The 27,354-nt window shown below is 34.9% G+C and overlaps 1 protein-coding gene across 4 annotated transcripts in view; it reads right to left on the reverse strand.

Annotated features, from left to right (window-relative positions):
* GRIA4 (glutamate ionotropic receptor AMPA type subunit 4) overlaps window positions 1–27,354 on the reverse strand; it is a 393,417-nt gene that overhangs the window by 58,875 nt on the left and 307,188 nt on the right. For 3 of the 4 annotated variants that reach the window (XM_077113093.1, XM_077113096.1, XM_077113094.1), the window contains 5 exons: window positions 24,047–24,100; window positions 15,676–15,834; window positions 10,246–10,413; window positions 8,946–9,050; window positions 3,272–3,382 (listed from right to left, as the gene is read on the reverse strand). In XM_077113093.1, coding sequence (XP_076969208.1) covers window positions 3,272–3,382; window positions 8,946–9,050; window positions 10,246–10,413; window positions 15,676–15,834; window positions 24,047–24,100 — 597 coding nt within the window. Of the gene's footprint in view, window positions 1–803; window positions 1,971–3,271; window positions 3,383–8,945; window positions 9,051–10,245; window positions 10,414–15,675; window positions 15,835–24,046; window positions 24,101–27,354 lie in introns of those variants that run through there. The other variant, XM_077113095.1, reaches the window with a different exon arrangement.

Raw genomic sequence — 27,354 nt, forward strand, 5'->3', positions numbered from 1 at the left:
TATGTTCATAAGATGCAAGTAATGCCTTCTTAGTATGAGCAATATACCATAGGCATCACTTAACTTTAATAATAAAGTTTTTCTTGAAAAGGGTCTAGCTAAAATTTCACTGCATTATCTCTGCTTTTCCAGAATCTAGCAGCCGCCCAAAGAAAGCAGTGAGATTACAGAGGAAAAAACTTCCCTCTCTTTCCGCAAGGTCTACCGTAATTGCCTTTTTCTGATATGCTACACTTATCCATACCACACAGCACAAAAGTGGCTTTCTTTAGTTATTTACAGAAATTATGATTTTGAATGCAGTAAGGTAAATCAATATGGTCAGCGTCTTGTGAATTTTACAGATTTTACAATATTTTTAGCCACTAAGACTTAAAATAGGATGAGCATGTGAATCCAAACCTTAAATCTTTCTTCTTTGTAATCTCATGTGATAAAACTGTTGATTTTCTTTTTTATTTAGCTTTAGCTAAGTCATATTCAGTATGACTGTATTCAGGTAGAATAAAATCATCCTTAAAATGAAGATTGCATTATAGATGAACATTATGTTAAAAAATATAAATTTTCAACAGCATAAAAGGCTAAAGCCATATTTTAAGAATGATAGCTAATATATTGTTGATGCACCTAGCTTTCTCTCAATAGACTGTAAGTTCCATTGAGTGCAGGGTTTTTTGTCTCTTTTGTTTACTAATATGTCCCCAGGGCTTACAACTGTCCCTAGCACATTGCAGACGCTCAATAAATATTTATGAATGAATAAATGAATTTCTCAATAAATTTTATTTAATAATGGCACATATCATTACAGCGTATCAACATATAAATAACAATATTCATGAAGGAAAGACAAATGGAAGAACAGCAACATGATATTAGTTTTAACCAAAATGAATGCTTTCCAGTGTTGGAACACTCTCACTCTTCTTCTGCGTCTATATATCTGTCTTATACATATTACAATCTCTAACCAACTCCCTGTATTGGGAGCATTTCAATTGATTTCAGGGGATTATGGCAAGCAGATACCAATATCTCACTTATATACAGGGAATCATATTTCTTTCAAAATTAATGAGGAGGTGGCTACCATTTCCAACAAAAGCAAATACAAGGGACACTTATAGGGAAAAGGTGCTGGTATGTTTTTTGAATGACTGAATGATTATGCACCTGTAAATACCAGAGGTATTATTTAGACGAAGAGTACATTTCTATACAAAAAGACAGAGATAGTATTATACTATTTCTATAGCAGATGCAGTCACTGTCAAACAACAGATACTTTACAGAACACTATGTAACAGGAAACAGTTGGAGTTTTGCAATCATTTTTACTTATTTTTTGATAGCATGCTTCCTGAAAACTAGTCATGCTTGCAAAATTAATTCCGTATTTTGGTTTTAAGGATTTCTTCTCCAGTCCCTTTAATAACAGGGATGAAAATGAGATTCTCTACATTAAACCCATAATGCACAGAAAAACACTTTATTTCACATAGAACAGGCAGAATTGCAAAAAAAAAGCAATCTTTAAAGAAAACAACCATACATGTTCACAAAACAAGCACACAAATGAATAGGTATTTACTTTAAAAAATCTCCTCTTGTAATTAGGAGTGCTTTAATTCCATCATTTATGCACAATGACCTATTTCGAGATATGGGAATAACTGATATGTCAGAATCACTAAGTGACTCTTTTTCAACATCTACTTTCTTGACAAAGGTGAGGTTTAATTCTTCTTTTGTTTTAGTATCTCAGAAAAGTCACAGAACTTTCTTAAAAATATATATTTTTTTCTGGTAGTCCAGAGTTGGTCATCCAAGCAGAATCCCACATGAAAAACAAGCTTAAATTTACTACATTGGAGAACAACACTTGAGCCTTATTTAGGAATGGTCGAACAGCATGGAACTCTCTTCTTTCTTGATCAATTTCTTAAAATAGGATTCTTCATCAGAGGCTGAAAAGAGGAGGACTGTACTGAAGTATGACTTTCCATTACTGTCTTTTTTAGGAAAAGAAATATATGTATATTGCTTTTCAAGTCCCATGCAAATATTACACAATTAACTTAGAAGTTATACATTTGGTACTCTTATACATAAACTGCTGTTTGTGAGTTTACATCCTAAAATCATGATCGTCCAATCAAGTCTTGGCAGATTACATTAATTGCTAACTGGTGATGAAACAGATAAAACTAATTGCAACATATGAAAGCTTCTCTCTGGCATTTCCATGTTTTGACCTCAATATCATTTTAGACATAACTCGACATTACTGAACACCTAAAACTAAAATTACATAAGATAAAAACTAAATAACATAAAATACTTCCATTTTATATAGAGTAAGTGCTTCCATAAATAATTAAAAATATATTCTGCCTAACAAGACAGTGAGCTGAGGATATATAACTTTAAATTAGGCAGAAAAGGTCACCGATTGTTGATCTCCTTTGATTAGCATTGACTCGAAAGGGCATGTTTGACTTCAGAAAGGAAAAATATATAATATATTCTATTATTAAAAGGCAATTTCATGAGAATCTCTTTGAAAAAGCAACCTTAAAATTTAGGGTATTTTACAGTTTATATGATGTGCTGAATGAAGCAATCATATTTTTTTAATAAATTAGATTGTGTATTTGTCACTTATTAATGAGAAAAATAATCGGTGCAATAACCTTCTCATATTAAAAACAAATATAGAACAAAATTAAATTAATTTTGAAAGCATTCAGTTATATAAACATGCTCATTAAAATCTTCACATTCATATTTTCACTGCTATAAACAAACAATACAAATCATTATTTGATTATAAAACTACCTGAAAATTATTATTTTAAGGACTACTAACTATTTTATTACATTGATGTTTAATAAACATGACAGTAATAATATGGTGTTTGTTATTGAATATTTTTATGTGATTGGTTGTTGACCTTTTTCATGTTTGCTTTTGTTTTTTGGGTCCTTAGCATTTCATACATTTCCAACTAGAATTTGACAGTCTCAATTTTTAACATCCGTGCAATTTTTCAAGAATAACAAAGCATAAGAGAAAATACAAATAAAAGTACTGAATGCACTTAAAGCTCAGGACAAACCTATTCAGGGCCCCAACAGAGTTATCAATCAGAATCCCCAAGACATAGGTGCTAAGATACAGCTTTTACCCTCCCTGTTTACCACAGCTGGGGAGTTAAAATTGTCTGTGGACAAAACGGAAAAGCATAAAGCAGAGACCAAAACTTACCATAATTGTGGTTACGACCACTGTTCTGTTCTCAATAGCTGCTGTGTCATTGCCAAGAGTAGGAACATCTTGAATCAAGACTAATTTGTCCATATCATTCCAGTAACCAACCTGAAAAATAGAGAAAAATACTTGAAAACATATTTTTGAAGAGTGTTCTTTAGTTCCTTCTTGGAACAATGAGTGGTATAAGTAAGCATACAAAACAAAATTAAAAAGCCAATGAAAAAACGTATTTGGAAGTTTATCTGATGATAAGCCAATCTTCCTGGTTTTAATGATACTGCCCCATTGTACATTTGGCAACTTTACAATTTACAATCGTGGAATAGCCAAGACGTTGAATGAGTGGTTCGAAAAGAAATATGGATACAATTGGAAAATCATTTTATATTGATTCTCTCTTCTAATAAGATGGTCTGGCAGCCCTTACACATTAATTTGCATCATTTTACCAATAATAATATTTATTTATTAATCATTATTATTTATTAATAATTATTTATTATTAATTATTATTGTTATTATTTCTCAATAAAGTTTAGGCTATATGGTAAGGGGAATAACCAGATTATAAAGATAACATGTAGGATATATTTTCAAGAAGCCAAAAATGATTTGTAAGTTTCTTTATTTTTTGGGTGCATGATCTGGGAATCAAACCCAGGTCTCCCACATGAAAGACAGGCATTCTAACCACTGAACTATCCGTGTACCCAATTTGTGAGTTTTTAAAGCAAATTAGAAATGGTTCTTGATTTGACTTGATCTAGCCATAGGTAATTTAATTTTAGGCGTTTCTGAAATGCTGAATACATAAAAGGCAAATATTAAAGAACAATGTTTTTCCATTCAAAGATTACATTTCAATTTGTATTTCTTCATTTTTAAACCCTTATATTATACTCTCATTTTGAAGTGAAACAAACGCATTTCCATAGAATATATTAACTAATTAGGTAAATAGTATAAAAAGTTGTAAATTCAAATAGGGTCTTAATGGAAATTTAGTGTTCTTTGCATCGTGCAGACTACTAAGTAAGAGTAATGGCTATCATTTATTGAATGCTTGCTCTGTGGAAAACACTGTATTTAAAGCATTTTAAAACATGAATCTTAAAGTTAATATACAATAAACGTAGAGGTAGTCACTATTCGAATCCCCACGTTAGAGAAGACCTAGTTTAGAAGTTTAATAAATTGTGTGAGATTACCCTGTAGTGGGACCAGAATTCAAGGCTCAGGTCTGTACAGGCACCAAGTCCACATAATTTGTCATTATGCTATACAGGTTCCCAAAATGGGTGTTCATTTTATGCTTGCCAAGCTTCTCCAGTAAGATACATGTATTTTCTCACTGGTCTGGTTTTATTATTTGTTCTAATGCACTTTGGAAGTCTGGCTTGCCTCCTTTAAGTTTTTATTTGTCACATTAGTATTTATGAACATCTTTAAGGTAAAGTAAGCATTAACATGACAGAAACATATTTACATGTTATTTAAATATATATATAAATGAACCTATTTAAAATAAAGTATTTAAATAAATAAAATATTAAAAATTTATATAAATATAGTTAATACACTATATTATCACAAGTGTCACCTATATAATACAATAGCAGAATAGATGGGAGAAAAGAATTTTCATCGATATGACTTGCTTCTTGGCCTGGTCCAAGATGATGAGTATATGTCAATTCAGCAATTTGTTGGTTTTCATCTGTCCAAGTAAATCCATTCCTAGTTGATATTTATTTAATAATTATTTGAAAAATTTAATTTAAAATCAAGTATGCCTTTGAGACCCATCTTTCTTCAATTCCTACTTGTACTTAAAATGCGTCAGTTGCTTCTTGTTAATTCCCTTTCCACATGACAATTAATATGACAGGAAAATGGGTTTCACAGTTTAGCACTCTATTAACAGGAAGCCACTTTACAGATCCCAGTAGCCCATTCTTCAGGAAAGGCAATTTATCTTTATTTAATGGGTTTCCCCAAGAGAAAAATCACATTTTTATACACATATCTGTACACATATTGAAGGTCTCCACATATTGGCAAGGTCTTGCTATTTTGCATTTAAAAACTGACTTGTGGATTCACAACTTTCCCCACAAGAAATAAATTATTCAGAAGTATTGGCAAATTAAAACAATAAGCAAAAATTTATCCATATGTACTTGCTATATATACATATATACAGACAGATATATGCAATTCTGTGATATGGGTTCAATGGTAGATCATGTGGACCTCAGATTTAATGGGAAATAAGACCACACAGGGGTCACTCCCTAAAGAAAGTGATTCTAAAACTTGGACCTAACACCTCACATGAAATGGAGGTTCTCTCCCTAGTTCTTCACAATGTTTTACAACTTGCTAATAGCTTTTTCCATCCTGACCTCATTTACTCACACAAGGCATTTCCTCCTCAAATCCTAAAGAACAGAAATTGGTTGAAAAGTGATTTTGTAATTTTGGAGCAAAAATACAGAAGCATTTGAATCACTTAACTGACAGGGATGTCAGAAAAAAACGATTTCCTTTGGTCCGCTAAAGGTGAACTGTGTGCAAATATATCAATAATATGCATATGAGCAAATGTTTTTGTACTTACTACGAGCTTGGCCTGCAACATAGGGACTGGATAAGGAGTGAGAGGCTGTGGGAAGCCCCTGATCTACTCAAACCTGAGTACCTGTAGAGCTGCTTTGACCAAACCGGTCGAGAAAAATCTAGCTTAATCCCCATACCACTCCTGACTAGAAACCTATGGGCCCTGGGACCAAGAACGCTTGGGAGTCAAGAGAATGAGCTGTGGAGCTACACAGGTCTTGGCTTTCACCTCAAATCAACCTCTTTCTGGCTGAACATCCCTAGCAAGTTATGTAGTTATTATGAGCCTCACTTTTCTCTTCTATCAAATGAGAAAAATATATATCTTATTTACATTTTATGAGGATTAAATATAAAAATGCATGCTAACTTTCTATTACAGTGCCTGACATATAACCTGCTGTCAATGAATGTAATTTTTACTATTGAGAATTCTTGGAAACTAAGCAATTCTGGGAGTGGAACATTTCCCCTAGAGCCTTGGGGGTAACCAGAATGACAAGGAGATTCTATCGTACTGAGGTGCTAGGACTTGAGAAAGAGCGTTTTGATTTCTGCCTAATGAGACTCTCCATCAGTTTTCCTGTTATGAAAGTCAGACAAACTGATGGGTTGACTCTTTGATCTATTTTCAAAAATAGCTCCCTTGCTGGCAAGTTTTCAATTTACAAGAATGATTGCTCACTTTTTAGACACATGGCCTAGTCTCAGCAGCAGAGTGTTTCTCATGGCAGCTCATTTTTAAGTTTAATATTCCTGACAGAATGCCCACGTTGATCGTTGCCACGGTAAAATGAAGACAGATGAGTCTACATTATTTTATAGTTCATGTTTCTTTCAAGAGTCTCAGATGAGTATCAGCTGACTATGAAGATGTCCCGTTCATCACTCTCCCAACTTACGCTTTAACTTTCTCCTTGAAAAATGCTAATTTTTCTTACAATCATGGTTCAATAGGCCATGAAACGATTCAGTGCTAAAAGCAGCCCACTTGCTTTTAGTTACCACCAGCTAGTTACCACCAGCTTCCTTTGCCATTATTCTTTCTTTTTATAGAAAACTGTTTTACTTTCTGTACTGTTTTATATAATATGGAACTTGTCTTTTGCATTTTGAAAAATTTTTGCTTAGAGAATTAGTTTTGCAAGTTCTATGTGTCAAGAAGGTGGGACTGTTTTACCTCTGCCCACCAGTTAGCCAATGGGTTCAGGGGCCTGCCTAGTATTCTCTGTTCTCTGCAGTTAACAGAAGGGACTTGGCTTAAAATGGACCTCTTTCTTTCTCATTGCTGTTTCCTGTGCATTGACTGAGTGGGTAAAGTCGGTTTAAATGGAACTCCTTATATTCTGTCTTAAAGCCAGCCCTTGAGCGCATGTCTCATTCTCTTGCTGAGGGCAGCCTCTTTAGAGGACCTCATCATGGAAGTGTACTTAGCTTCCATGCTGTCACCCATCTTCTACCTATTAGACCTGGAACAGATAGACTCCAGCCAACTGAGTATTAATTGGCAGACTGCGCTCAAGGAGATGCTAAAAGGAGGCTGAAAAGCTGGGGATAGTTTTCATGGCAGCGCCAAACTCTCTCTCTCTTATACATGTATGGAAGAACACACCCAACAAAAGACCAGAGCAAAATAACTTTGGAAAGCCTTTGCCATTTTCCACGTATCACCTTTACTGTCCTCAATGACTTCAGGTTGATGCTTCTTTCATTTCTACATATCCTAGCTCCAACTTCATGGCTAGCTGCAGCCCCACTTCCTCTATGCTGACTTCCTTGATTTATTTTCCTCCAGCTGTAAGTGATCTCTTCCCCTTTAGATATTCCACATGCCTTCCTTTAACAGCCACGTGGAACGTGAATTCTTTCCCCATAGAAAGCAAACTCCTCTAGAGCAGGGTCTGCTCAGGCAGTGAAATGATGTGTAAAGTTTACGGAGTCAGACAGTCCTGAATTAAAGTCTTTGTTTTCTCACTTTCCAATTATATGGTCTCAGTCAAATAACCATAACATATTGGGCCTTATTTTTCTCGTTTGAAAAAGGGATATAACAGCACTCATATTAAAGGTTTTATAATTTTGCAAAGGATTAAATTATACAAAGCAGCAAGTACAATGCCTGGGATATAGTAGGCATTTCATAAACTGTAGTTATCATTATTACACTGAAGTAGGAAAGTATATTATGGCAAGATTTTTAAAGAACCAAGTGTTGAAACAAATAGTGTTTTCAGATTAAGTAACTTGACGATGTCTTTCCCTTGAGGATCCTGGCTAATAGAGAAAAGGAATTAAAAAAGAAAAACAAACTGCATGTGTTAGCTATAAAACGTTTACATGTAATGACTGTGGCAGGAATATAACATATTCCACTATATAAAGTACTTTCTGAGTGTTGGGAAAACGCTGATATGCCTAGTCACATTGCAAGGCCATCAGTCACCTTCCCAAGTTCAAGAATCTGGCACCGGTAGCTTCCTCAACACCACTGCCCACAGCCTAGCCAGAGTTTCTTGGGTATTTCTCAGCCTAATAATAAAATTAGTAATCTTGTCTGCCACCTGCTCTTTCCATTGCTCAGTTGAATTTGTCTACTTGCCTACTTCAAGAACAACCAGGCTTTTAAAAATACTCCTTCCATTAGAACTGGTTTTCCTTTGTACTCTTTCTAATGATTTCATTACTGTCTATGCAGAGATGAGATGCATTATGTCTCCTTATCTTCATTGGGTACTCTGTGCAGAGTAAATTTTGCTTTGTGGGATTTTTTTTTGCTAAGCCTTATTTTCAAAATATTGCTTCTATTTTGGGTAGAGGATATAAATAATGAATAAATTATGTTTGTTTCCGCTTTAGGACATCATTAAATATCATTTATATGACAGGAATTTATTTCAGTACAGATTATCAAGGAAGTACTATTTGCAAATATTCACCAATTAAAAGAAGAACTAGAATTTTCAACTGTCTTTTGCCTGAAAGCCTTTAAGTGCCAAAGCAAACTAAGCAAAGTGAGAATTTCCCTTTTCTTGGCTTGCCTGTGGCTCACCTTTCTAGGCCCTGTACTCTTCAGCTCGAACACATCCATTGTGTAATTGACTCTGCGTCCATAGTGGTCAAACTGAACATTCCCTGTCAGCCCTTGAATGCGAACCTATGAATGAAAAAGAAAACCCGCACATGAATTCATCTGCCATTTCATCACAGAGATCTCGACTTCATCTGCTTGCTTATGACGCCATATGAGTGTGGGACCATATCACTAAAGAGCCATGACACATTTGAGTTACTGGCAAAGAACCTGAAAGTATAATATCCAATGAACATATAGACAATTCTGCAATATACTTGGAAGAGCAATATATTTTTGTTTTTTTATATTATAAAGATTCCATTTTAATGAATATAATTTTTCCTCAATATTGAAGTGTTGTTCATAGGTATGGAAAAATGGTTTGTTTATAGTTATTTTTCAGTTCTATCCATATATCCACAGGATGAATTGAGCAGAAGATTTGGGAATTTCAAAATATATACATACATTTTGTAAATATTCAAGAACATTTTATTTCAAATTTATACTTTTACTCAACATATTCTTTACCATGGCATTTCAGAACATTTAAAGTGAAACATTAAAAATAAAATATATAAAATAATATGTATAGACATGCACATACATAACTAATTGATCATTTGAAAACAGTGTTGGTATAGCTATACGAGATGAAAAGAGTTAACATTATTTATCCGAAGTTATAAGGCAATTCAAGGTGTACTGAAGTAGTTAGTAGTATTTGTCAAATATCTCTGGTTCTTCTGGGCCAAAGGTAGGATTATACTTCTTGAACCTCCTTGTAGTGACCCAGGGCAAGATGACTGTTTCTGACAAATGAGTTTTAAACAGATATGATATGTGTTACTAGTGGGCCATAGCCATTAGTCACCAATTTGAGACCTCCCCACAATTTCCATTTCCCTTTGCAGCATTCAAGATGCTGGCTGCTCTGTCAGCCTGGATCCCTGAGTGACAACAATGGGCAACACGCTCCTGTTAATCTCATGTGGGAATGAGAAATACCACTTTGTGACTTCAGCTACTGAAATTTGCTGGTGTTTATTGTTGTAGTACAACCTAGGTTATCCTGACTACGTATCTACATAAGATAGAAACATGAGTATTCTACTCTATATTCTATTTAGAAGATAGCTCAAAAATGAAGGATGCTTTGATGTACCAAAATGACAATTGATAATAAAGCTATGTTCAGATAAATTATTGTTTTCTTGAACATTCTACTTCAACAGGACCATTAAATAAATTGAATTTCAGTGAAATTGTGAGTTACCTGTTTGAGGGTCCTCTCCATGTCAATTCCCTGGCCCCATGGAGCAGCAGGATTTGCCAGGCAGTCACCAGCATTTCCTCTCCTGGAAATATCAATTTTCTGCCTTCTCAGATTTCGGAAAGTTTCAGCCATCACAAGGACTCCATCATAAGTTAGTGCAGAGGTGTACTAACCAAATGAAAGTGATTATGACAGTAAATGTTTAAAATCTAATCAAGCACCAGGCATGGTTTGGGAGCAATGTGGGTTTATAACATAAAGCACCACACTGACTGAAGGGCAGTTAAATTACTGATACTTTGACTCTGGCTTCAGCAATTTCCATTATCACTTAATTACAGACTGAATACCAAGTCTTGTCATTCTCCATATTTAAAAAGGAGAAAACACACTCTGAAAAATAGAGATGCTAATAAACATTTTTCCATCAATCAGGATTTGAAGGAGAAGCACAACCCATAAGTCTATTTTTGTACATGGAAATACATGCACTTAAAGAGAAGAGACTTCCAGATGAGGTTTTTCTATTGTGTTCAAGTATAAATAGCTAAAGAAAAATATAAATGGCTGATTCACCGCCTTAATTCGTTTCATCCAAATAATTTCCTCCCTTAGTTGAAATTTTGCACTCATAGTAAGAAAAAGAACTCAATTAATTAAATAAGAATTTAATTTCAATGAATAACATCTAAAGTAGAATTGGGCAGCTAGGCCGATTGTAATTAATACCTTAAACGTGTGTGGAATAATTTCTGGGATCTGCCTTCTATTCCGTCACTGGGATTGAGCCCCAGGAGGCTGGGATGTCTTCCTCTTTTCCTCCTTTAAAAAGCCTAGCAGGGTTCCCTGAGGTTTAATACATGTTTGTTGACATGAGGTATGTATCTTTGGTCAACCCACCAGAAGAATGATTGGGACTGTTAATTGGTATACAGAAATAGAAGGTCAAATTCAGAAATGACAATGATTTATTTAACAAACGTATAGGCGCCTGTCATTAAAGTAAACAGAATGAGCATCGTTAAATCATTGATTGTGTTCAGGAAGGTTAAATTCTGTCCCTAAGTTTCCATTATAACCTAGGTCCAAAGCAGAGAAATTAAATATAGACCAACTGCTTTCTAGTAATCACCTCTATGCAACTCTCTGAAAGAAGACCAAACCCTTTTCTTCCTCAGGTGAAAGTTATTAAGGTCAGGAGAAGAAGCAAGGAAAGAATGAGAGGGAAAGTGTAATTTGTTTAAGCTGAAAATAAAAATATCAGGGAGGAATTTCTGGTAAAATTTAATTAGAGAAATTCTAAGTACATGGAAGATATGGCATAGCTTTCTTGAAGCATGGCAGAGTCTCAACTACTAATCCTGAAAAACCACAATATTATCTCTTTACAGAATTCCCTATTGTCAATTCTCTATGCTTGACACATTCTACGTGCTAGGAGAAGTCTTGGGCTGTGGAAATAGAGGATGAAAGAAAAATAATTTTGAATTCCAACTGGAGAAAGCAACCTTAAACAACATAACTAGCAGGCATAGCAGCCAGCAATTCAGGCAAGAGAAAAACTAACGTAAGGATAAAATAAAATAAACATAAGTTCTCATGAAGAACCTCTGAATGGCAGAGAACTTAATTCAAAAGCTTTTATTGGAATGATTTATGAAACATGTAAGTTAAGAGCCTCATTATATAGTCCTCAAGGACATGATCAAACAGGCTTTCGGCGAGGCATGACCCCCTCACAATTGGGACAGGGTGACTGGAGGAAGCTCAAGTGGTTAAGCAAGCTGTCAAATCCTTCCCTACCTGAACTGATACATCTTTGAGTCTAGAAAGTTGTCAAAGTGTCTTCTTGTAAGACAAGAAAATAAAATTTTATTTCTTGTAAGCAAGAAATAAAATGAAACTTGTTAAAGACATAAAGGGAAAGAAAAAAAAATGCCTTGCTGGTATATTGGGATCAAGAAAGTAACCAAAACATGTTTCTGGTTTTTCAACAAGGAGAAAAAAGCAGAAAGAGATGAAACTAAAAAGCAAATTCAGTTGCTGTGTTTTTAAAAACCCGTCAATTTTTACGAGATAAATGAACTAGAGAAGAAGAACAGGTGTCACAGAGAGTGGAGCAGGGCAGAGTACACATTAATCCAGGGTGGCAAAGGCCTGGAATTTGGTAGGGCCTAGAGCTTATAGATGGAGAGAAGTAGTAGGTTAAACTGGTTTTACCTTTTCAAAGGATTTCATTTTTTCTACATGTTTTGTTAGTCTAGGAAACCATATTAATAGCATATAACTTCTAGATAGTATCTAGAAAATTCTTATTTCTAAACTTTCCATTTTTAGGTACAGTAAAACTAGATCTTGCCATAGAGTTATTTACAATTTTGACCGGTAATCACAATGGTGGAATGAGTTCTATCTGCCAAAGTTTGTAGATAAAAAGACAGAGCTGGGGCAGAATCTTAGTGCAGTAATGGGGAGCACATTCTTAAGCTATGTAACACAAGACAAAGAAAAATAAAAACCAAGATAATAATGATTATCTCTTGTGGTTGTTGGAAGGGTGAAATTTCATATTGTGCCTGAAAACTCTCTGAAAAAATGTACTAGACACTGGCTAGGAATCCCGAGGACTGCAAAGTTGAGTGACTGTCCCAAAGGGGTTCATAGGAGTGAAACAGTAAGTATATACTTAATTATGTTAGGTCCTTGAGTTAGAAAATCAAATATGGAGATTACCAAGGAAAAAGAGATCATATTTACATAGAGGAGTAAGAAAAATCTTTAAAAGAAGAAAGTGGAATTTGAGATAAAGGTTTGGAATATGGTCGTACAAGGACAGATGAACATGAAGGTGTAGGGCTGCTGGATGTGCGTAAGAACACAGGACTGACTGCTGAATGTTTGAATGTTTAGAGCATTTGAATTTGGCTGGAGCATCACAAAGAGAATAGAGGGACAAAGAAGTGGAAACCGTTTGTTGGCCTTTATTGGGAAAGAACTTTGTCTTAGTTTTCTAGGGCTGCAGTAACAAAGTGCCACAAACTAGGCGACTTGAAACAATGGAAATTTATCATCTCACAGTTTTGGAGGCTAGAAGTCGAAAATCCAGGTATTGGCAGGCCCATGCTGTCTCTTTGAGACCCATAGGGGAGAATCTTTCATTGCCTCTTCCTAGCCCCTGGTGGTTTTCTGGCACTCTTTGGTGTTCTTGGGCTCACAGCAGTTCAGTATTTGCCTCAGTTGTCACATGGTCTTTTCCCCTGTCACTGTCTCCTTGTTAAGGACACCAGTCATATAGGATTAGGGGCCAACCCTACTCTAGTATGATCTCATTTTAATATAAATAACTCCATCTGGAAAAGAACGCTAGTTCCAAATAAGGTCACCATCTGAGATACTAAGGGTTAGGACTTCAAAATATTTTTCAAGGACACAATTCAGTCCATAACAACGTTTATTCCAGAATTTCTTTTTAAAGCAGGGAAGTGACAAGATCCGAAGTTGTTCTTTTAATCTTGCTTGAAATAACTAAACAAATTCAAGTACAATTCACATAAGAGTATATTTATAAAGGGCTATATTCAGGATATTTACTATTGCTTGAGGGATGAGATTTACATACATGATTCAATGAAAGAATACGAGAGGCAACGTAGTAAAGTACCTAAAGCTATGGCATAGAAGAGTCGTGTTGGAGGTAATTAAAGAGAAGTCAATGGGACAGGCTAAAGACAAGATAGGGTAGGGGAAGAACTGACCATGGCAGTGTTGCTGGATGGGAGGATAACAGTGGACCACACTCTGACTCTAACACACTCATGTTATCACTAAAATGAAAAAAAATAACCCACATGGAGCTATGAAGCACTACCAAGAAGGTTGAAGCCCATTTTAGATTCTAAAGCTAAAAGATTAACAAGCTGTTTAAGTGATGGTTTATAGAAGAGATACTAAGACAAAAAACTGATATCATAAAGGGAAAGTATGATGAAGGAGGAGATAAGATTCTTCCTTGCCCTTTATCAAGAGAGTCTTTGCATACACTGATGACAGAATGAAGGGAACATGCTCTATAGCACTGTCCAGGTTAGAAATGGGTTCACTAGGAGGCTTTATGTTCTTTCCTTTGAGTATCAACACTTGGAAGAATTCAGCTTTTGGGTTGGTTTATCTTTGGACCTGTTTGGAGGCAAGAGACAGACTGGAAGACTTCTCAAAGTTCTTTTATTCCCGAGAATGATTTGCAGTTTGAAAACTTTTTTTGCTTTTTAGTATCCTTTCATCTATATTGTCTATTATGGAAAGTGCTGTAACATAGTGAAGAATGCAATTGTCTAAGACTCAGGGCAGCCAAGATTCTCTTCTGGACATCCCATGACCCTCGTCCCTGACTTGGGGTTAATTAATATACCCAATTTAATAACTTGCATTTATTAATCTATAAAAACAGAGGGTTGGATTACAGTGCTCAGCACATAGTGGATACTCAATAAATGTTCTGATCTGAAATTCTATGATTCGATAGTGTAGTGGATACGGTATGGCCAGTCAAATTCTCATATTACAGAGGAGAAATTGACATATATAGGAAACAGAAGAGTTCACTCTCTAAGCCTAGATCTTAGTTTTTCTAGGCTTGTATTTCCATATTATCCTTTGAAAACTTCTTGCTGTAATAGACTGCCAGTGGGAGATTAGCAATATATGCTAATGACGATTCAATGAAAGAATACTGGAGACAATATAATGAAGTGCCTAAAGCTGTGACAAAGAGTATTTGTAGGAGATAATAGAAATCACTATTATGTAGGAGATCAAAATCACTAAGCTGGGGTTTAAGAAACATTATGCCATTATTTACATGATGTCTAAGAAAGTACCTATTATTTTAGGTGAGAAAAATATAGGCTTATCAGAAATTTACCAGTTTCCTTTGAGGCTATTAATAGCCTATATTTTTGCAACATATGTCCAAATATTTAAATATTCTGACCTTGTAGTGTTAAATGTGAAGATAAGTTTTGCAGAAGCTTTCATGTTTTACAGTTCTACCAATTTGCTAATTTACCTACTCATTTAATAAGTCATTTTGTAAGCACAGTTATTATCTGGATAGAAAAGTTACTGATGATTGTTCACATTTGAAATATTTCATTAAAAAAACTAAAAATACATGCAATTTTCTCAAGCCAATTCATACATAAAGTAACAATAATACTGAATTACTAGAGCTAATTTCTAACAACTCTACTCTTAAATATAGAAATATAGAAATTATTAAGTGCTTGGGCAGTCATTAACAGTGACAAAATTATTCTTTCTCACGTCATACCATTGTCTGACAATATAATACTGGAAGAATTGCATCATGCACTTTCTACTTTAAATAGAAAAAAATGCTAACTATACATATGATTAAAAACAAACGAATACCTTTGGAGGGGTCTCAGAACCTGGATACTCTCTCTGATCTAGTTTCTTCCAGCGATCCATTAGTTTGGTTACCATAGGTGTATTAAAATCTACCAATTGGAATCCTGTAACATTGGCTCCACCATGTATAAACCTCTCAAGAGAAATGTCCTTGAATCCCTATAAAATATGACAGTTTGTTAAATTTGGTTAGTTATTATACACTTTAGCTCTTCAATAACCCATATTAATAACCAATATGGCTACTCAAATACATTCCTAATAAATCAATGGTTAGAAAAAGGTGAAAAATCTAATTATGTGAATTAAGCTGTTAAATTCTGTCATTCAAAATTCAATACATGAGAAAAGTACATAAATGTTTTCAGTTCAGTTCAATTCATCTTAAACAGTACTTTCGGGCAGGCCATGGTGGCTCAGAGGCAGAGTTCTCACCTGCCATACTGGAGACCCTGGGTTCGATTCCTGGTGCCTGCCCATGCCAAAAAAAATGTATTTCCCAAACACCTTTTATGAAGTGTGGACGGGGGTACAAGAGATGAATTTGATGGTACCAAAACGTCTCCTGTTGAGGACATAATGCTCTCTGATATAGATCTGTAGAAAGTATATTATATGAAAGTACTATCAAGGTATTATTGTACTCTGAGTCTAATGATGGGTAAGACCATGTAGGCAGAGTTCATTTTAACTACAAAGTAGGGTAAAGATAGACAGGGCTGTTAATTTGAGCCTAAGAGGGTAAAAGCTTCCATTTTACACCAGCCACCACAACCCTCACAGTCCTGGGAAATGGTAGTAGAAGGGAAGGGGGTCAGGATTGGCCATTCATAGACTCCCGAGTGGTAGGAAAAACGATGGTGTCCACCAGGTAAAGTCATGGAACTAGGAGGGAAGGGTATCATCTGCGTTGTCCTAGAGACAGTTATCTAGGTTTCAGAAATTCTGGAAACAACATTTCCTTTCACCCTTCTGCTTCCCCTCCCCCTGCCCCTCCCCCTTCTCTCTTTTTCTTCCTTCCTTCTTTTCTCTCTTTCTTTCTCTCTCTCTTTCTTTCTTTCTCTCTCTCTCTTTCTTTCTTTCTCTCTCTCTCTCTTTCTTTCATCTATCTATCTATCTACCTACCTACCTATCTACCTACATATCTATTTGTATATCTGGCCCCTTTTTTCCCAATAAATATTTAAGGTGCCTTACAAAAAAAGTACACTCAATGAAAAATATGAAATAAACAGTTGCAAGATGAGGGCAAAAAGCATGCTTATTATGCGCCAGTCAGTGCGAAGTGCATTATACAGGTTATCTGTCTAGTTTAGTCCTTGAGCTAGGTCCTATTACAAGCCTTATCTTACATAATACTCTTATAGAACATTCTATAAGGCTTAGTGAGGTGAAGCATATTCAAGATCACCCAATAAATACATAGTAGAACCAGGATTCCAAGCAACAACCTGACTCTTGAGTTTGACTCTTTTTTTAATCCCTATGCACCTGTGTATTCCTTCACAAAGGCGTTTTAAATTTTGTTAAGTACCATAGTCTTCCTAGGAGAGGCAAAGTGATACCTTAAAAAAGAGCCCAGAGTTTAGGTTTCCCACAAGCAAAATCAGAACTGTAATACTAAAGTTTTTAGCATATTTGGTTTGAATTCAGTAAATGATAGCTATTATTAACTAATTCACTCAAATATTTATTTCATGCCTATTATATGTCAGTTAATTTGACAGCTCATCAGTAACATACTCATTTCCCAGAAAGAAACTATATACCAGAAAGCAAATCTCTATGTTTTGAAATGGAAAATACTGGCCATCAATCTCTACCTAGTAAAATATCAGTAGGACATTTGTTTGCTTCTACGAGGATAGGCGGACTCACAGGCTGGCTAATAATTTCAGTATTTTCTAAAAGCCACAGTGATCCAACTATTGCATTAGTTGCTAATTGGTGACATATGACATTATTATTTTCTTTCAGCAGTAGCTGAAATAGAAGATTTGGCAGACCATCTCTCAGTGTTATCCCATAGCTGCAAGACGCACAGGCAAAAGTTGTAGCCTTCCCAGATGTGGCCTCTCTCTCCAGCCAACACAGCAAGCAAACTTACCACCCTCCCCTGTCTACATGGGACATGACTCCCAGGGGTGTGGACCTTCCTGGCAAAGTGGGACAGAAATCCTGGAATAAGCTGAGACTCAGCATCAGGGGACTGAGAAAAACTTCTTGACCAAAAGGGGGAAGAGTGAAATGAGACAAAATAAAGTGTCAATGGCTGAGAGTTTCCAGAGTCAAGAGGTTATCCTGGAGGTTATTCTTAGGCATTAAATAGATATCACCTTGTTAGTCAAGATGTAGTGGAGAGGCTGGAGGGAACGGCCTGAAAATATGGAGCTGTGTTCCAGTAGCCATGTTTCTTGAAGGTGATTGTATAATGATATAGCTTTCACAATGTGACTGTGTCATTATGAAAACCTTGTGTCTGATGCTCCTTTTACGTACCTTATCAACAGATGTGTAAAACATATGGAATAAAGATGAATAATAGGGGGAACAATTGTTAAAATAAATTTAGAGTGAAATGCTGCTGATCGGTGAGGGGGAGGGGTGGGGATATGGTATGTATGGATTTTTTTCTGTTTTCTTTTTATTTCTTTTTCTGAATAGATGCAAATGTTCCAAGAAATGATCATGATGATGAATATGCAACTATGTGATGATATTGTGAATTACTGATTATATATGTAGAATGGAATGATCAAAAGTTAGAATGTTTGTGTTTGGTGTTATTTATTTTGGTATTTAAAAAATAAAAAAATTAATAATAAAAAAAAGTTGTAGCCTTCCAAAAAATTATCTCATGTGAATTCTGATAAATGACAGTCCATATTTCTCTGACTCCATCCTGTTGCTATGCTGAAGGGAAAGGAAAAAAAATCATCATATCTGATTAAGACACCTTTCAGTTATAATTTGAATGAATGGCAGGTGGCTTAGTTAATTTTAGTTATTTTTTTGAGTACAGACAACATTTTTCTGTTCGTATGTTTTCTTATAACTTCATATAGAAAATTGATTAAGGTCTCGACTGTGAAGCAGTTTCCTTAGGAACAGTTACTTCCATGGTCATTTAGATTTCAGTTTTTACCCAGAGAATATTGTGAAATTTGGTTACCATGTTGCTTGTGTTGTACAGTGATTAATGATCTCATAAGTAAGATGAACTTCCAACTTGGTTTTCCTTTCAATTTTCATTTGCAGTTCATACATCCTCTAGAGGAAAATGAAATGTTTAAAGTATGGGGCCTCGGAATCTGTGATGGCTTTATGTAAATCTACAGGCCCATCACATCACAGGTTTTTAATAAATATTTGTTTATCCTTGGAGTTTCTTCTAATTCAGATGACAGTTCTGCTGTGTTCTGCATTTCAGTTCACAGGCCAACTAAATCATACTGAGACAACTGTGATGTGGTTAACAGAAGAAATGTCAAGTAGAATAAATATTCACTCAAATATTTATTTCATGCCTATTATATGTCAGTTAATTTGACAGCTCATCAGTAACATACCATTTCCCAGAAAAAAACTAGATACCAGAAAGCAAATCTCTATGTTTTGAAATGGAAAATACTGGCCATTAATCTCTACCTAGTAAAATATCAGTTGGACATTTGTTTGCTTCTACGAGGCTAGGCGGACCCAAGGCTGGCTAATAATTTCAGTATTTTCTAAAAATTCTCCCTTGACTTTTTTTTTAATGAGGTTGTTAAGAAATTGACTTTCAGTGTATACTTTTAATGTGCAAGTAGATAGATGGTAGAATCAGACATGCTCCAAGCAGTTGAAAGACATAGGAAGCATAAAGAAGAAAATCAGAGTGTTGCCAAGTTCGTAGAATCTTAAATGGAGTCATGGTACTTTTGGAATAATGAGCTACTCTGCAAATCTTGAGATCTGGGCTCTAGGTCTCATTCTGTCACTAACTAGGCAGCCAGATGTAGACAAGTCACTTGACTCTCTAAATTTCCTTACCTTCTAAATGGAGTGTGGATGGGTGTGGGTGTGGGTGTGAGGGGGGTGGCACGGCAGGGGGTAGGGAGAATGTTTAATAATGTTTAATGATACACCCTGAACATTCTGTAATTTTTTGCTTCTTTTTGCCAAAGCTAGATGGTTTTTCTAGCTGCAAAATAGATATATCTTTTAAAATTGGAAATCTTAATGAGAACTAAAGTTCTAAGAATTTGGCAGATGGATGTTGTGGGGAATGCTTAATTGAATGGTCACTTTATATGATATTATTCCCTATATAACTTATTTAGTTATTTTTAAATTAATTAATTTATTTTTGAAATGAGTTAGGCCAGAGTTTCAAGTTTGCCTTTGACACTTAGGAACTGTGTGATCTTGGGTAAATTACACTGAACATCATTTTCCAATCTATAACATAAACATATCTATTTTAAGGATTAATTAAAGCACTCATAATGGCATTTAAGCTGGGTGCCAGAGGGAAGCAGAAGTTTAACAGATAGAGAAAAAAGATAAGTCCCTTCCATAAGGTGAAAAAGAGACATGGTCCCTGTCCATTATGAGCCTGCAGTGAATTAATACCATAGTTTGCAGCTGTGCCATAGGATGTCAGAAAGCACCTGACACAGATAAGGTGTAAAATAATGATATGATGAATAATTAATGAATGGATTCTATGCTATTGGTGCATGGGGTTATTTGTGAACCCAGAAGAGGGGTTATCTGATAGGGTAATAAGGGTATCTTTAAGTGGCCTTTAATAATGACTGGGTGGGGTAAATATCCCCTCATGGAGAAAACAGCATCAGCTAAAGCTGCGAGGGGTAAAACAGTATTAGGTGTCTGGCAATTAGTGTGGTTTCAAGCAGGGACGTATGTAGGAACATGTGGAGTGGGAAAGAGGCTATGGGGTAAAGAGTTTAAACTTTATCTTAAAGGATTTAAGGGAGGCCCTGTTTACATTTAGAATGATTGCTCTTGGAGAATATGCTAATAATTTGGGCAAGGACTCAGAGTTTGTCAAGTATGTCATTTTGAAGGAGCAGCAAGTTCTGTGGAGGAGTGAGACCACAAGTATCAGCTGGCAGGCAGGGCTGGAGACTCATGGGCGACCAAATCAAGAAGGGCGGATGTCTTCTACTGTATTTTCAACCAAGAGTCAACAAAAATTTTTAAGGGGTGAAATTATATGATCAGGCCTGTCTTTAGAAAATAACTGGTAGCAAAGTGAAAAAAGAACTGAAAAGGAGAATATTTATGAACTAAGGAGGGAGGCAATTTTCTAACTTAAATTTTTGAGAAGCAAATGACAATGAATCAACATACAGAGGGTTTCCTGTCTCTAGGTTTCTTGGAAATTTCTACAATACATGCTGAAGTACTATGTGCTTTCACCAGTAACTCAAGATGATGGTTCCCTTATCAGATATATAAATTGCAAATATTTTATCCCATTTCATGGGCTGTCATTTTACCTTCTTGAAAGATTTTAATTTTGAAGAAATCCAATTTATTTATTTCTCTTTGGTTGCTTGTAGTTGCTTTTGATATCAAATCTAAGCAATCACGGCCTTGTCCAATGTCACAAAACTTTACACTTGTGTTTTCTTCCAAAAATTTTATTGTTTCAGCTTTTACATTTAGGTCTTTGATCCATTTTAAGTTAACTTTTGCATCTACTATGAGATGGGGGTTCCTGCTTTATTTTTTTGCATGTGAATATCCAGTTGTAACAGTACCACTCATTAAAAAGACTACTCTTCTGCCATTGAATTTGCTGGGCATCTTGATAGAAATCAAATGTATGGCTTTATATCAGAATTCTCAATTCTATTCCATTGATCTATATGCCTATCCTTAATCTATATGCCTATCCTTATATCAATACTATAACATCGTGATTACTGTAGCTTTGAAACAATATTTGAAATCAGGAAGCATGAGTCCCCCAATTTGTTCCTTATTTTCAAGATTATTTTGGCTACTCTGGGTCCCTTGAATTTCCATATGAATTTCAAGATTGCCTTGTCATTTTCTGCAATAAAGGCAGCTGGAATTTTGATAAAGATTTTGTTGAATCAATAGATAAGTTTAGGGAACATTGATATCTTAAATTATTGTCTTCTGATCTATGAACATGGGGTATCTTACACTACTGAATTAAATGTTCTTTAATTTTTTTCAACAATGTTTGGTAATTTTCAGTACATCTATTTAGTATTGTGCTTCTCTTCTTAAGTTTGTATTTAAGTATTTTATTATTTTTGATGCTACTGAAAATGGCATATTTTTAAAATTTCATTTTTAGAACATTGACAGTATATAGATATATAGTAGATTTTTATGTATTGATCTTATATTCTGCAACCCTGATGAACTGATTTATTAGTCCTAATAGTTTTTTTATTCCTTTGAATTTTCTATATATACGAGCTTGTCATCTATAACTACAAGCAGTTTTACTTCTTCCTTCTCAATTTGGATGGCTTTTATCTTTTTTTTTTACCTAATTGTCCTTGCAATTTGGCAATAAATTATAGCCTTCATTACAATATTCAATAGAAGTGGTGGGAAATACACCCTTGCCTTGTTCGTGACCTTAGGGGAAAATCTTTCAGTCTTTAACAATTTAGTATGAAGTTAGTATAATTTTTCTCTCTTTTATTTATTTATTTTTTTTTATTTTGGGCTGAGTTCACATTTGAGAATCCTGAAACAAAGCTCTTAAGAAATAATTGGTAATTGGCTCAATAAAACAAAGACCACTCTGATTTTGGAAGTTACAATTCTTTTAGGCGTAAGTGAATGAGTCAATAGAATCTTTTATGAATCCTGTATATTATAATGTAGAAATGCACAAGTCGCTGACCTAACCATGTGTTACAAAGATAATATGGAAAAATCTTGCTTATTTCTAGTGAGAGTGCTGGTTATATTCCCTAATACAAGCTTAAAATGTTTTTTTTACTTCAAATATTGGTACTTAGTCATTATAAATATTTAGATAACTTAAATATGCTGCCCATTTGCTAGGGCTGTGATACCCATTAGGGTAATTATAAATTCTTTCAGTTTTGTACTGATTTAATTATTTTAGCTGTCAATGTCAGCAATCCATTTCTGGCATGACAGTCTTTAACATATTGATTTTTCTGCCTGAATTCTATTGGAAAGAATAGATGTCAAAACCTTCTAAAAGTAATTAATTAGAGTTTATAAAATATCACTGTGAATACAGACATCCTATAAACATGGGCTTTTTCTTTTATAGTGATTAATACCAGAATTTATTAGCTTTAAGTTTTATATTTTATAAAATATATAACAACATGAAGACTATTAGGTCTACTAAAACAATAGAAAAGACAAGTAAAAATTTCCTAGCATTTTCACACTAATTAATTAAGTAGCAAATTATTCAGGAAAAAATGGTAAAAGCAATAACAGTTCAAAATCTGCTGCGTTTTAATATCTTAGCTCCACAGTGAAACCCAGTTCACTAAAGACTGAGAATTTCTGATTAAAGTGTGATTGTCCTCTTACCACATGAAAACAGAGTGCATAGATCTGAAGTTCTTTTGCTGCTTCAAGAACAAGATATTTACCAAAAAATGTGTGGTGGTAAAAGATAGAAAAAGAAGAAACTATTCTTAACTTGTCTCAGATAAACCACTTTAGAGATCAAGCCCTTGGGGCTGAAGGTGTTCTAATAAAGCTAGAAAGGGTTGACCTTTTCTAAAGCCAGTTTTTCCCTTGCTGCATGGTTAAGAAGAAATATTTTTTTTTGTAAGCCTTGTCAAGAAGTCTACAAGGACTTGTCTCAGACTTTGAAGGATTTCATAATAATGCATATATCTTATTCAGTCACCATCTGTATGTAATATGTAAAAAGTTGGTATATTTAAACAAATTTTTGGATTACTCCCATTCAAAAGACTTGTTTAAATAGCTGCTTCCATCTTGTTTTTGTTAAAATTGGAGAGCATGGGTCATCAATTTAGATTATTCTTGTAATACCCATAAGTACTGGCAATCTATATCCATAGAGTAGCATTACCATTTAGACAGAGAAAAAAGCCACTATTGAATTTGATGATTGTTACCATAGTAAAATAAATTTTTATAATTGGCAGATATCAAGCTATCTGTATATCAAAATTTGTTGAATTCTACATTAGAAATATAAGGATCATTAGAAACAAAAAATATGATCTGATGTGTTACATAAAGCCCAGCAAAAATGTCTAATGACTTATGAGATATCATTTTAAGGCATAGTTACATAATCTTGACTGTTAAGCAATTCTCAAGAAAAGAAGGAAAAAAAAAGAATTCTCACCAAGTTTGCAATGATGTAATGGTAACCTTTCACATGCTTTCCAACACTCACAATCTGTGAAGATAAAAGGAAGTAAGAGAAAATCAATTTAACTTGCTGAATTATTATTCCTTGAGAAATGGAATATTAAAAATTCTGGCATAATATCATGTGGAGCAATAAAAGGAAAGTCATATAGTTTTCTTTTTGAAGGAGATTTATTCTAATTAGAATTTTATGAGCCACATTAAAGATAAGTAGTTAAAATAAAAAAATACCATTTTTTATTTTAATCACACCGTACGAATGACTTTTACTATACCTTGTTCAGAAAACTAGCATGTTATAATCCTTTCAAAAGAAATGACAATTCTATGAAACAAAGCAAGAATTTCCAAATATATATATATATTGAATCATTATTTTATTTATTTAATTTTAATTATAACTTTAGTAGGATTATTTCAGTCACAAAAAGTAAATATATAATCTGATAGGCACATAATATAAATCTAGCAATTTAAAGCACTCTGACATACACTTCAAATCTTTCTAAAAATAATTAAAATATTACCAATATCATTGCCTCATTTTATGCATTTCAGACCCATTTCCAGTTTTGTTTTCCTATGGTAGGGCCATAACTATCTTGGAGCAGGGATGTATTCTTTTAGTCTATCATAAGTGAATATATTAATTTGTGATGAATGTATTCATTCATGTATTCTTCTAGTCCATAATTATGACTTTTTTTCCAAAATTTACATACCTATTATATTGTATGTATATTTTTCTAAACTTTTTTATTGTATAGTATAACATATGTACAAAGCAAACAAATAAAAAAGCAATGGTTTTCAAAGCACTTTTCAACAAGGAGTTACAGGACAGATCCCAGAGTTTGTCATGGGCTACTGTATAATCCTCTCAGATTTTTCCTTCTAGCTGCTCCAGAATATAGGAAGCTAGAAGGCTGAAACACTTTTTTATCATCACAATCAACTTTTTTTTTGTGAAAAGTAACACATATAGAAAAAAGCAATAAATTTCAATGCACAGCACCACAATTAGTTGTAGAACATATTTCAGAGTTTTACATGGGTTACAATTCCACAATTTCAGGTTTTTACTTCTAGCTGCTCTAAGATACTAGAGACTAAAAGAGATATCAATTTAATGATTCAGCAATCATATTCATTCGTGAAATCCTATCTTCACTACATAACTCCACCATCACCTTCGATCTTTCCATCCCTCTCTTTAGGGGTATTTGGGCTATGGCAATTCTAACTTTTTCAGATTGTCTGTCACTAATAGATGTTCTGGAGAGGCTGGGCCCTCTAGGTTTCAGGACTTATCTGGACCAGGGACCCATCTGGAGGTTGTAGGTTTCTGGAAAGTTACTCTAGTGTGTGGAACCCTTGTGGGATCTTATATATTGCCCTAGGTGTTCTTTAGGATTGCATGGAATGGTCTTGTTTGGAGTTTGGCAGGTTATGATAGGTAGTGTACAATACAGGTGATGCTATAGCCCCTCCCCCCTATAAGTCGGGGTAAGCGTCAAAGGGGGAAAATGTATCAAGCAGGCTTTGCAGCAGGCAGGCCTCTCCCCGCACCCTTCTTCTTCTGGTTCAGCTGCCTCTTCCAGCCTCTAGGAATCCCCAACCCCCCTCCCCTAGCCTCCAGGAATGGGTGAAACTGCAAGTAGGCAAGATAAGACACATTCCTGGGATAACGCTCATATGCTTCTGTAACCCAGCTTTGTGCCCTTCTCAATTAAACCAGCCAATCATTTACCTTGTCTTTAACGTGTCATCTTGTTTATCAAAACTGATGTTAACTTTTTGGTCGGGGCGCAGACTTCCAGAGGCTACTCGGCTGAGCCCTATGGCCACAGACAATAAAAATCCTACCTCCTGAAACTTCGGAGCCTAGGCCCGTGTTTGTTCTGTTTCTGTGTAGCATTCCAGGAGGCTTAAAGCTTTGTCCCTGTTTCGTGCAACAGTAGCAAAGTCTAACTGAAGCTTGCATAAGAGCAAACTTCAGAGTAGCCTCTTGACTCTATCCATATATTTTTGAAAAGAATAAATTAATATAAGAAACATAATTATTTTTGTCTGAAGAATTGAGATGTACTTAATCTACTGATAATTTGTACAAATGCAAGATAGACTTTTTTTTGCTATTATTTTTTTAAATTTATTTATTAAAAAAATTAAGAACAAAAACATTAATGTATCATTCTATTCTACATATATAATCAGTAATTCTCAATATCATCACATAGTTGCATATTCATCGTTTCCTAGAACATTTGCATCAATTCGGAAAAAGAAATAAAACGATAACAGAAAAAAAATGATTATACATACCATACCCCTTACCCCTCCCTTTCATTGATCACTAGCATTTCAAACTAAATTTATTTTAACATTTGTTTCCTCTATTCCTTATTTTTATTCCATATGTTGTACTCGTCTGTTGACATGGTAGATAAAAGGAGCATCAGACACAAGGTTTTCACAATCACACAGTCACATTGTGAAAGTTTTATCATTATACAGTTGTTTTCAAGAAACATGGCTACTGGAACACAGCTCTACATTTTCAGGCAGTTCCCTCCAGCCTCTCCATTACATCTTGAATAACAAGGTGATATCTACTTAATGCATAAGAGTAACCTCCAGGACAACCTCTCGACTCTGGAATCTCTCAGCCATTGACACTTTCTCTCATTTCACTCTTCCCCCTTTTGGTTGAGAAGGTTTCCTCAATCCCATGATGCTGAGTCTCAGCTCATTCTAGGGTTTTTCTCAATCCCTTGATGCTGAGTCTCAGCTCATTCCAGGATTTGTGTCCCACATTGCCAGGAAGGTCCACACCCCTGGGAGTCATGTCCCATGTTGACAGGGGGAGGGTGGTGAGTTTGCTCGTTGTGTTGGCTGGAGAGAGAGGCCACATCTGAGCAACAAAAGAGGCTCTCTTGGGGGTGACTCTTAGAATTTAGGCCTAAATTTTAAGTAGACTTGACCTATCCTTTGCAGGGTTAAGTTTCATATGAACAAACCCCAAGACTGGGGGCTCAGCCTATAGCTTTGGTTGTCCATACTGCTTGCGAGAATATCAAGAATTCAACTTGGGGAGGATGAATTTTCCCCTGTTGTCACCATTCCCCAAAGAGGACTTTGCAAATACTTTTCCACTCACTGATCAAATCACTCTGGGATTCATCGGGGCATCACTCTGGACAAGCCAACAAAATCTCATGTCCTACCCAAGATTCCAAGTACTTGTGGTGTTCAATCAAGCTATCCACATAAGTTACATTA

Source organism: Tamandua tetradactyla, chromosome 8 (genome assembly GCF_023851605.1).
Source record: "Tamandua tetradactyla isolate mTamTet1 chromosome 8, mTamTet1.pri, whole genome shotgun sequence".
In the NCBI taxonomy this organism is placed as follows: domain Eukaryota; kingdom Metazoa; phylum Chordata; class Mammalia; order Pilosa; family Myrmecophagidae; genus Tamandua; species Tamandua tetradactyla.